General features: G+C 40.8%; 1 protein-coding gene across 1 annotated transcript in view; it reads right to left on the bottom strand.

Moving 5' to 3' along the window:
* Window positions 1-12,697, bottom strand: part of LOC126183357 (importin-9) — a 148,799-nt gene that overhangs the window by 28,759 nt on the left and 107,343 nt on the right. Inside the window, exons 13-14 of the mRNA XM_049925268.1 lie at window positions 10,333-10,470; window positions 8,729-8,868 (exon numbers count right to left, since the gene is read on the bottom strand). Coding sequence (XP_049781225.1) covers window positions 8,729-8,868; window positions 10,333-10,470 — 278 coding nt within the window. The remainder of the gene's footprint in view (window positions 1-8,728; window positions 8,869-10,332; window positions 10,471-12,697) is intronic.

Genomic DNA, 12,697 nt, shown 5'->3' with positions numbered 1-12,697 from the left:
CTGCTTTACGTGTTTGCTGTGTTTGTTGACAACTTCCAGCACGTGAATTGATGGCTTTAGTTCACTTTCGAGACTGTCTGGTATTTTATGTCTAAGGAAACTACATTTATTTGCACTTTAGACAGTCACTATGATGCTGCATTTAATTGTTTTCATGCAGTTTGTATGGAACTATAAGTTGCTCACATTTGTAAATGGCCTCAAAGCTGTTTAAATACTTTCAGAAGACAAGGCTCAGAAAGGATTGAAGAAGATATCACCTTGGCTCTTATTAGCATAGTTGCGGCTTTCACCATAAAGAAAAAATCTGAAGAAAAATGCGGCAAAAAATAGAAGCTGCTGGGACCAGGAAAAGGACTGCTATTCCTTATTGATGAAGGAGCTGAGGCTGGAGGATCCACTACTGTATAAAATTTTGTAAGAATGGATGCAGCTTGTTTTGACAAGCTGTCATTCGTCATTGAGCCAAATATTCACCTGAGATACAGCATTAGGAGGGAAGCAATTTCGCCATGCAGATTGGCAAGACTAATTTTGTGTGTGTATTTTTTTTCATACGATTGTTTGATCAGTTATATTAACTGAAAATTTTCATATTTTATTCCTTTCTGGGTTAACAGTTACATTGTTATTCCTGGCAACTGGCAAATCTTACAAGAGCTTTTAGTTTGAGCATCGTACGTCAGTTTCGAGTCTGTCTAACCCGATAATAGACATATTCCTCAAAGAGTTACGGATTTCACGGCATAAGTATTTGAAAGCACTTGTTTCCTGTAACTTTCACTTCTTTCTTGCGGACTCCAACAACTGAGGAGTTGCTTATAATAGCAGCAACTTTTTATAAATTGTTTAACTGAGATAAAGCTTCAAATAATACTTACTGAAAATTGCAGATATTTCACGCATTAATTTTTGTGAGATGAAGAACATGCTGCACTACGTTTCACTGATCGGGAGCAAGATACACAATACACATAGAACATTGCCCCATTTGTCAACTGTGCTCCCCACTCTGTGTCTGCGTATGGGCAAAGCACCTACATTTGCATGAGAATAGGATCCATCCTATTCCGCCTTCTAGCAATTGTACGCGTAAATGTTGTGCAAAGAGTCTCATATACGTGGTAGGTGCCAGCAGAAATGGTGCATCACAGGTAATCTTGCAAGCTCACATGCCCCGTGTAGAATGGGCTTTAGTGTTACCAATCTTCCAGATGGTCAACTCTATACTACAGCCCATATCGGACCAATCAACTAATAGCAGTACTAGCACATCAACTGCACCTGTGCTTTCCTTGCTAAATTAAAACTCCCCCACATGGGGCACATGCGTCTCTTCAGGTGCATATTCATTGTGGAAATAAATTCCTCATACCACACACAACTTATTTACTACTGGATGCTCCTGAAAATAAGTGTCACACAGCAGTTTCCTTCCATAGTATATGTGTAACTCCTACATCATGATTTATTTTCTGAAATCTGTATCCAGAACAGCAATTTTTTTTATTGTTCCCAACTGTATCCTGGTCAGAGCCTGTACTGCTGCACTATCCACTTTTGTGGTGTATGGTTAATTTCCTTAGGACTGCCCTTTTTGGACCATGATTCACTTACCATATCTACTGTGGCTCTGCAAATAAGGTCTTTTTTAACAACTGGAGCCTAAAATGTTGCAACTGCTGTCATATCCAGCTGATTTATATACTATCTGTGAATTAAATACTGTTAACACAAAATTCTTTATTGCACACTGTATTCTGAACATTCCCACCTGAAATGCCCACAAGAATTTAAAGAACTTTTTTGCAACTTTTATGTGGTTCCCACCACCAACCCCCCCCCCCCCCCCCCAACGATCTTTGTCAGCTTCGGTTTTCCTCCCCCGTTTTCAGCAGTTTTCACTTTGCACATATTTTTCTCTTCTACTCATAGCAGTTTCATGCAACTGCTTTCCCTGCTACTGCTGCAATAGTTCAAATCAGTTACACAAAACTTTCCTGTGAAGCACCTGACTTGGGCCTGGTTAATTTATATACTAAATATTTTGAAGAGTACATTTCACGCACAACTATTCTATGTTTACTTTTTCAGTAAGTGAGTAAGACTTTGCTGATTTGGCCTCACTGTCTTAGCACCTCAATAGCTTTGAGATTACACGGACAGCACTCAAATATTACATAACCACTGCAGAAATTGAGACTGAAAATGCCTTTTACACATGATAAATAAATAGATTGCTGAGTATACCATTTCATTTACAAGAAATGGTGCCCTGAATTTCAAAAAGACACACTCTACTAGTACATCCCAAGGTTTCCTCGAATCATTCAAATACAGAGCTTTCAATACACACTAAAATCCGAGCTCATACATGATTATAAAGCTAATGAAAGCTACGATTTGGATTATATATTCTAAATACCATATTATATGAGGCCACTGAAAATTTTTTAATCATAATGTGTATTAGTTTATATTTAAGTTTGATGGAACTAATTTTCAAGCACCACGGAGAACTGATTTAGGTAAGCTGGGTTGGTTTTCCACAGATCACTACAAATCTTTCTGTGGCAAGGTGGTCTGGAAGTTGAAGGTAAGGGTGAGGATCCCACTGAGCCTAATAATTCTAATTGGAAGGTTCACTGCACTGACATGCAAGCTGCTGCTGCTGTAGCTCCACATCTACACACTTTAATGAAGCTGACAGCCACAATATATTCATTTATTATTTTCATACAATATATCATCAAGCTACCAAAACATCTATGAACAGTATACAAAGATCTGAAAACTGTAAATGAACTAATAAGATAAACTCCTAATGAAGGCACACAGTACATGACAAACTCAATTCACACTCTGCAGTAGTGCTGGTGCGATGCAACTGGAATCGTTATCACCTGGGTGGTTGTTGGTTTTTCCTATTGTACGAAAAATGTCTTCTAATATAAGTAGTTGGATTCAGGAAGACAGTATCGTAAGGAACAAAGTCTGAGGAATAAGATAGTTGAGTTTGTCAAAAATTAAACAGTGTGCATTGTCGAAAGGCATACCATGATGCAGCAACTACTTTTATATGATGCTTGGCTTCACAAAGTGGTCCTTTTTTGAAGATAAACATGTCCTGGTAAAAATGTTGATTTACTGTCTGTCCTTAACACAGAAGTCTTACCAGGAATCACATTTGTCTAATTTTTTTTTAATGATCATAATGTGCATATGATTTGCTCATTTTCACTTTTTTTCATTTTGTTGGAGTTAGTGTGGCGCTCCTCATCTTGGTGGATTTTCCCTCCAAATCACAACACAAAACCCTGTTTAATTACTATTAATGTGTTTTTCTTAGATGAGGAATACTTTAATCTGTGCAAGAAGATGGAGACATGTTACAAAAGATAGTGTTCCATCCTCAGTTGATTTACTGAAATATCAACAACGCTGTAAGTAATCCACTTGTTCCCAAGCATTCTTATAGTTACACACAGCACACAAAATTTGATTCCTAACATTTGGATATGTCATTCTGGTGCTATGTGGTTTATCTTAAACTGATGCTCCTGATGCTGAAAATTCCTTGAAACATCAAAATACTTCAACCTTTGACAAAATGCCCACTACAAGTGCCTGCACCCTTTCTCAAAGGCCTCGGCAGCAAACACACACCTCACAAAACACAGAAATTGCTAGCAGAACAAATTACTATATAATGTGATCTAGATCATATTGTTACAATAGTAAGTTGAGACTAAACCACAGCCAATGATAAGGCCAGTATTTCTGTTACGTCATTGTGTTCTTCCACTACCTGCTTTATTACTAAGCATTTGTCAACAAATGCTTTTTCTTAATCTCATTTCCTTCCCATATTCATCTGATGTAAAATTCCAGAAAATACTTTATGTACTGTATTCAGTAATGTGAATCACCTGTGAGCTCCATTTACTACAACTGGATTTCTTCAATAACATATTTGCCATAATGTTAGAACACTTCTGCTTTTCTGGCACATTGTATAAACACAGACGTCTCATATGACAATTCACTTGCTTATTGCAGTAACATGTATGGCTTTTCTACACTCCTGGAAATGGAAAAAAGAACATATTGACACCGGTGTGTCAGACCCACCATACTTGCTCCGGACACTGCGAGAGGGCTGTACAAGCAATGATCACACGCACGGCACAGCGGACACACCAGGAACCGCGGTGTTGGCCGTCGAATGGCGCTAGCTGCACAGCATTTGTGCACCGCCGCCGTCAGTGTCAGCCAGTTTGCCGTGGCATACGGAGCTCCATCGCAGTCTTTAACACTGGTAGCATGCCGCGACAGCGTGGACGTGAACCGTATGTGCAGTTGACGGACTTTGAGTGAGGGCGTATAGTGGGCATGCGGGAAGCCGGGTGGACGTACCGCCGAATTGCTCAACACGTGGGGCGTGAGGTCTCCACAGTACATCGATGTTGTCGCCAGTGGTCGGCGGAAGGTGCACGTGCCCGTCGACCTGGGACCGGACCGCAGCGACGCACGGATGCACGCCAAGACCGTAGGATCCTACGCAGTGCCGTAGGGGACCGCACCGCCACTTCCCAGCAAATTAGGGACACTGTTGCTCCTGGGGTATCGGCGAGGACCATTCGCAACCGTCTCCATGAAGCTGGGCTAATGTCCCGCACACCGTTAGGCCGTCTTCCGCTCACGCCCCAACATCGTGCAGCCTGCCTCCAGTGGTGTCGCGACAGGCGTGAATGGAGGGACGAATGGAGACGTGTCGTCTTCAGCGATGAGAGTCGCTTCTGCCTTGGTGCCAATGATGGTCGTATGCGTGTTTGGCGCCGTGCAGGTGAGCGCCACAATCAGGACTGCATACGACCGAGGCACACAGGGCCAACACCCGGCATCATGGTGTGGGGAGCGATCTCCTACACTGGCCGTACACCACTGGTGATCGTCGAGGGGACACTGAATAGTGCACGGTACATCCAAACCGTCATCGAACCCATCGTTCTACCATTCCTAGACCGGCAAGGGAACTTGCTGTTCCAACAGGACAATGCATGTCCGCATGTATCCCGTGCCACCCAACGTGCTCTAGAAGGTGTAAGTCAACTACCCTGGCCAGCAAGATCTCCGGATCTGTCCCCCATTGAGCATGTTTGGGACTGGATGAAGCGTCGTCTCACGCGGTCTGCACGTCCAGCACGAACGCTGGTCCAACTGAGGCGCCAGGTGGAAATGGCATGGCAAGCCGTTCCACAGAACTACATCCAGCATCTCTACGATCGTCTCCATGGGAGAATAGCAGCCTGCATTGCTGCGAAAGGTGGATATACACTGTACTAGTGCCGACATTGTGCATGCTCTGTTGCCTGTGTCTATGTGCCTGTGGTTCTGTCAGTGTGATCATGTGATGTATCTGACCCCAGGAATGTGTCAATAAATTTTCCCCTTCCTGGGACAATGAATTCACGGTGTTCTTATTTCAATTTCCAGGAGTGTATTTACAAAAGTCTTTAACAGCTACTACTCAACACCATGCGCACACACAAAATCCATCTCCGGTTCTACAAGAAGCCTTTCACTTCACAAACAGTAATTATCAATTTTTGTTGCCAAGCATTACCTTTATTCTGTATTGAATCTTGTTTTCTATAAATGTCATCTTTACGTCAATTTCACATGCTTCTTGGTGAACTGATTTCATTGATCACTTAGCAATCTCTTCTGTTGCCAGAGATCGTATTCCAGCTACCTTATTTGGCTTTTCGAGTTACCCTAAATCATTTAAGTCTGATATGAGGATGGTTCCTTTGCTTTGGCCACAGCCAATTCCTTCCCCATTCTGCCATCAACACAAACTCATGCTCATGAACTTTGATTTCAATTACTCTCAATTCTTCAAGAATTGAAAACCAACATGCTTGGTGTCATTTCTATCTGTACCTAAGATCAAATTCTTAGTCCTGCTCTTCTTCGCACAACTACATAGATACTTTTTTGATTAACGTTTTCTAAACTGTCCCACAAATCTTCAACATTTTCAGCAGTTATTTTATATAATATTTTGATGAAGTCTTTGACACTGTCAGTATTTGCAGGGCCAGTTTAAGGCACAAGTGATAAGTTACCACTTGAGATGCCCACCAACTTGAGAGGAGTGCTGAAGTGCAAGGTGTGTGTACTGTGCATATCACAATTAGTAGTGAAAACTGTTCCAGGTGAAAGTGAAGGAGGAAGATGCTAAACAAGGTGCTTCAGTGGAATAATGTTCTTTAACTGGTCCTGCCTGTTTTGCGACTAGCCTTGCAGAAGTTTAACATTTGCCCCTTCCCTGCCCTGCCCCAGTTGCTGTAATTTGGGTTTCTTTCTCAATTTTGAATAGATACTTATTTGTAATATTACCAGGAAATGACAATTTCTATGACAATCATCATACCATTATGTCTTTTACACATTGTTCTTCTTTAAAATAGTTTTATGACTATCAAACACATGTAATACCAAACATCAATTGTTTGTGATTCTTGAGTTTCTCCCGGCGTATTTGATAATCAAAATATCCATGGGTGTGCTGCCGGTCTATAGTGTCCAACAGGCATAATATTTCGGCGATCATACATGTCGTCATCAGGTGAACTGACGGACTGAGGTACTGTGAACGTGCTGGCACGGAGATCCGTACGCTATGGCTGCTAAGAGGGAACTGGGTTCGGTCGCAGTGGCGGCCGATTTAAATACCCTCCGCCCACGGCGCGCTCCCTCCGCTGTCCGCGCCGCAGTCGCGCGGTGGAACAGATTGTGACGGCGTCTGAGATGACGTCGGTGTGATGGCTCTGTCCGCCGTGGTCGTCACAACTATACGTTTGCTCGATTTACTCTTTATTAACCCACTCGCTGGTTCCCAAGCCTTGCTAAGATTATAGCCACAGTCACGGTTTATGAGGTCATCATTGGTGCGAATTTCGATGGCCTCTCTAACAACGCTGTCCCAGTATCTCGACGTCTGTACCAGAATCCTCGTGCGGTCATACTCCATGGCGTGATTTTCCGACAAACAATGTTCAGCGACCGCCGACTTGCTCGGATACATCAGTCGAGTGTGCCTCTGGTGTTCACGGCATCGATCCTCGACGGTACGCATCGTCTGACCAATATACGACTTGCCACATCGACACGGAATCTTTTACACGCTGGCCTTCCTCAAACTGAGGTCATCTTTGGCGCTCCCCACCAGTGCACGAGTTTTATTTGGACGACAAAACACAGTTCCGACCCGGTGTTTCTTCAGAATGCGGCCAATTTTCCCCGAGAGTGCGCCTGTGTATGGAATAAATGCAGTGCCTACCTCCTCCCTCGTGACTTCATCCATCTCAACAGGCTGTGCTGCAGTGGTTGGGCGGAGAGCACGTTGAATCTGCCACTCTGAGTACCCATTTTTTCGAAATACAGTTCTTGCTTTTTCCGTTACGTGGACGACATGTTCGTCATCTGGCCACATGGTATGGATAAACTCCTTGACTTCCTTACACATCTAAACTCCATACACCCCAACATCAAATTCACTATGGAGACTGAAACTGAGGGTAAATTACCTTTCCTTGACGTCTTTGTCAAGAGAAGGGCTAACGGCACCCTAGGTCATGGGGTGTATCGGAAGACAACGCACACTGATCTGTATTTGCACGCAGACAGCTGCCACCACCCTGGCACTAATGTATTTCATTATGTTCCAATTTTTAGTCAGGCACTGGTTGTGATGTTGCAGATTTTCTTCCACCAGTTTTTGTCTCTGTAGTTGGAATAGAAGCACATACAAAATTGACACATCAAAATTGTACCTCGCTCACTATAGTTTCACGAGATAAAGACTTTAGTATTACATGATTTTGTCACTCCATGCACAACCTTCAGCATGTAAATGCTGATTGTCAGTCTGGCTGCATCACCACTGAGTTATATTTGTATGTTTAATTACAACTCAGCTAAAATCATGTGCAGTCGTTAAGTAAGTCAGTCAGCGAATAACAAAGTTCTACGATAGCAGTATGTCAGACCATTTGTGTAAATTTCCAACTGAACATTTATTGAGTATGGACAATATATTATTATTGTCACTTGTTTTATTATGTTAGACTCAAAGTCTAGGAGACTTACAGAATGTTTGTTTTAACACCCCTATTTGAGCAGTGAAGAAGTACAGAGCTGATAACTAGTTCAGTGGTTGTACGAAAAGTTATTTAAAAATACTCCAACCTCCCAGCAATCAACAACTGGGCACTGGAAGACTATTTATGAGGCTCTTGTTCAAACAGTAAACTTACATCCTAAGCTGTGGTTAAGTCATATCTAGCCAAACTACGTATATAGGAAAGGCAAGCAGATATCCTGTTAAGATGTGTCACGGGTTATGTCTCGATAACAATCACAGATACCGCCCACGAAATCCAGTAAAATAATGATACTTTTCATAAACTATAATTTAAAAAAATCTAACAAAAACCAGCATTTAGTATCATTTGGAGGCACCACTGCTCAAATAAAATGTTGTACAAGTCATATGTGAGATGATAAACAATGAAATATGTACATAAGCATTACATAATAACAGAAAAGGCCATCACAATTTAAACAGATCCTGCACTGCCAGTGCAATATTTATGGCAATGCCATCGTTTTAAACAATATTTTAAGTTGCAGTCAAACAACCTCTGACCATCACACTGACCTGCATTATTGAATGATCACTGGTTTTTAAGATGCACTGTGCAGCAGCAGGAAAAGCTGTGTTTATTAATGCATCACTCAATGGTGGCTTTGAGTTCCTTACAATAGTCTGCAATGCATCCAAAGCATTTGCTGCAAGTCCTATAAAAGAATAGGCATTTCAAATGGTAAAAATGCAGTGTCCTTATTCTATCACTCATCCTCTACTTAAAATAAGGGAAAGACAACCACTCACCAATAACAGACCAATGCATGGAGCAGAGACTTAACATGAACCAGCAGTCACACTAGCTTTCAAGCTCTTTCTCCTCTTCAAGTGAAAGTGCGCACACACACACACACACACACACACACACACACACACACACACACACACAGGCTATTAATACTCTATTATCAAGTATTTATTAAGAAATCCATCATAGCTGCAGTACACATTTGGCAACTAGTTTGGAACCAGATGGTTCGCTCTCAAGCCTGGTCTACTGAGGCTACACTGTAAAGTGTCTGATCATAATAAGTAACATCACTGGCAATACATGCTTTATAAAATATTCACAGATGACTGTCACAATCAACATGTGCATATATTAAAGTTATGAAATATTGTTAACTCCATAACAGAATTAAGTTGTCCATTTTACGATGGACAAGCAGTTATTGGAAATTTATGAAAGGCATTGCAAATTAACAGGATGAGAGCTGTTCCTATAGAAATTTTGTTTGTATAGTGAATTTATTAAAGAGAGGCAATCTGTCCCCTCTTTCAGTGATTAAGCACATTACTACAAAAATACAACAAAGCAAAACTGTCATTGATAGCTTTCATCTCACATACAATGAAACATTATAATCTGCACACAAAGTAACCTTCAATGTGCATCACTATCCACTTCATTAAAATCAAATTTATTTCTTTGACAGAGTGAAGAATACATGCAGTACAGCACGTATTACTGACTTGACGGAAGACTGGACTACCAATATGTACTGAAATTGACAACTGTCAGAATGAGTTACCAAATTTGCATAAGAAACTATTGAAGGAAAAGCCATCTTTAAATCTATGCTTATTAGTAGTAACCATTAATTCATGAACAACCATCGAAGTCAGAAATTAATTTTCACATCTAGAATTATGTTCTCCTTGGCAGTGATAAAACAGAAGGGAATATCACAGACGTAACTCTGGAAATATTCAGCACAGGGCAAGGCAGGATGCTGCATAGCTGCAGCCCAGATGCAGGATACTTGCTGCAGGTGGACATTAGGCAGTAATGGCATAGCACTCTTTTAGGCATGGGCCAGTCAAGTCTTCTGGCAACCACAGGGTTCATTTGTTTGTCAGGACAAGATTTTATAAGCAAAAGGTTATGCAGAAAATAACCAAAACATTTTCTCACAATGGAAAAAAGAAACCATAACAGTATCTGAATTTTCCGTTATTGCTCGACAGAACTTAACACTGTATAGGAAACACTTTCCAGGTGATCTGAAAAAAATATTGTTTATGTATTATGCACATCAGGAAAGTCCTTCATATTTAATATTAAACTAAAAACTACATTTAAAGAAAATGATACCCAAGATTTTTTATGCACTCACCTGCAACTATCTTCTCCTGTGGTGCATTTAAAATGCTGACTAATGTAGGCACAAATCTTTGTTCCAATTTCACCAAGCTATCTGGACTCATTGAAAGTTCCCTGAATATATCTAAAGCCACATTAACTATTGAATGATCTGCAATTAGAAATGTAAATATAAACAACACATTTGAGTGGAAACAATGAGAATAAAGTTTGAACAGACCGATAGGGTGGCAATCTCTTAAATCAGACATGGGCCCCATAAAATGTAAGATTCCTGGCATATAATTTAACCCTTTGAGTACCAGTGGCTTCTGCCTGAAACCACCATTTTATTGCAAGACAGATGCATCTAGTGGTACACTAGAAATACTACTAGTTTAAAGCAATAAAGTAATAGCACAGTCTCTGATACACAACTGTAGGATATTGTTAAGTGTTTTTATTTTTAGTGGCCATAATGGGGAGGCAATTAACAGTGAATGCAAGTCTATTTAAAGTTATTGTAATGCACAGCTGACTTAGTACTACTGCTGTTACAAGTGGTTTTGAAACTAAACCACTGGATTAGTATGTACTTTTGATAAAGTTATTAAATTTTAGGCCTATTGTGGCTTGTTATTTAGGATTATAATTTGTTTTAGGCATTAAGAGTTATGGAATTTTCAAATGTGGGATTGTGTTGGGGAGAAATGCAAAACTGCTTTCAAATATAGCTCAGGAAATGAGAAGTGGCTGAAAACCATGTCCCAGTGGTTCCAAAATGAAACCACAACCTTGAAATAATTGTTTCCTTTTTGACAATTTCTCCTTTTGTTTATTGCTTACTACGATGATAAAGGCAAAATAAAAATTTGTATTTTTAAAAAACAGAACATTTGAACATTGTTACAAAATGCGCTGGATGGACACAATAGTATTCCGTATCTGAATGTAGACCCCAGAAACCACTTTACAGCGTGTGATGGAGGATACTTCTGGAACTACTGGGAACAAAGTAACGGAAGCTGCGTTGAGATTTCATGTTGCCATGTGTTGTTTACCGTTTACACCATACGAAAGACAACAGAAATTTGCATTGTGTGGAGCCAGAGTTGGCTGAGATGTGGAGTGGCATTCTGTGGCACTCAGCAATGAGCCTCGATTCTCTTTGTGGTAGACAGATCAATGCAAACGTATCAGTAGAAAACCTAGTAAAAGGTCACAGAAAACAGCATCTTTCATTACCCATACCTATCCAACTGCTGGAATCACGATATTTGGAATTATTGGATAAGACAACAAGACTGATTTGGTTACTGTTGAAGGGAGGCTGAATGTTTGCAGGCATGTGGTAAGAATGATAAATCTTATCATACACTTCACAACTGCAATACCACATGCCATATTCTGTCATGGTAGTTCACACCACCAATGCCTAGAGGAATAAATGGCTCCTTGATTGGCCTGTCCGGTCTTCTGTCAGCTACAGAGCATGACTGGCACGCAATGGAAATATATCTACTTTCCTAGCAGCTTTCAACCAGAAATGTTTATGAACAGACACAGCAAGTGTTTCAGGCTTGATAACAAATTTCTTAAGATTTTATTTTGACTTAACTCGTATGACAACAAATACAAGCATATTTTTGTGCCCATAGGGGTCACACCTCATATTGATGATTAAAATCATTTCTGAATGGAATGGGAATGTAATCATTTGGTACCCGTTATGGTAGGCTGTTCAAATGCTGCTCCCATGGGGCAAGAACACCCCTACCAACCTCTTATTGCACTTGTGAATAGGCACATGTACTGCAGACTACCTGTCAGAGGGCCTGACTGCACATGCTTCAGCTGCTTGGCCATCTCTCCCCATGTGCTCAGCCAAGGGAATATAATCTACTACTCTATGGCCCAGCTGCAAGACTGACTGCGTGTCAGCTGTTTGCTCACCTCTGCCAACTTGTGCCTGTGCCCATGCCCATGCCCATGCCCAGCTGCTCCTGGCTGCACATGTGAGCTGGAACGGTCTGCATTGTGGGAAGAATCTGTATCAAGCTTGACAAATATCAGACTTTGCTTCATAGTGTAACACTTTCCATGTCCTTTAGTGTATTATGATTGGGGTGTAGTTATCACTTGCAATGTATAATGGTGAAGTATTATTATAAGATGGTAAAACATCTAATGACATGTGGAACACCATCTTCTCTGTGCTTCAGTAAGTTGAAAATTATTGTATGCTTTATGCCAACCTTTTTTTAGCTATGATCTTCAAACAAATAAGCTCTGTGTTTATTCACTGCTACACATATTACCAAAGCAAAAAATGCTCCTTAAATGGATCACTGACTTTCATTTGAGACCGTATGGTGAATAACTTCAACTCTTACTCAAAT

Source organism: Schistocerca cancellata, chromosome 4, assembly GCF_023864275.1.
Source record: "Schistocerca cancellata isolate TAMUIC-IGC-003103 chromosome 4, iqSchCanc2.1, whole genome shotgun sequence".
Taxonomy (NCBI): Eukaryota; Metazoa; Arthropoda; class Insecta; order Orthoptera; family Acrididae; genus Schistocerca; species Schistocerca cancellata.
The sequence above is the reverse complement of the archived record's forward strand: the minus strand, read 5'-3'. Positions and strand labels throughout refer to the sequence as shown.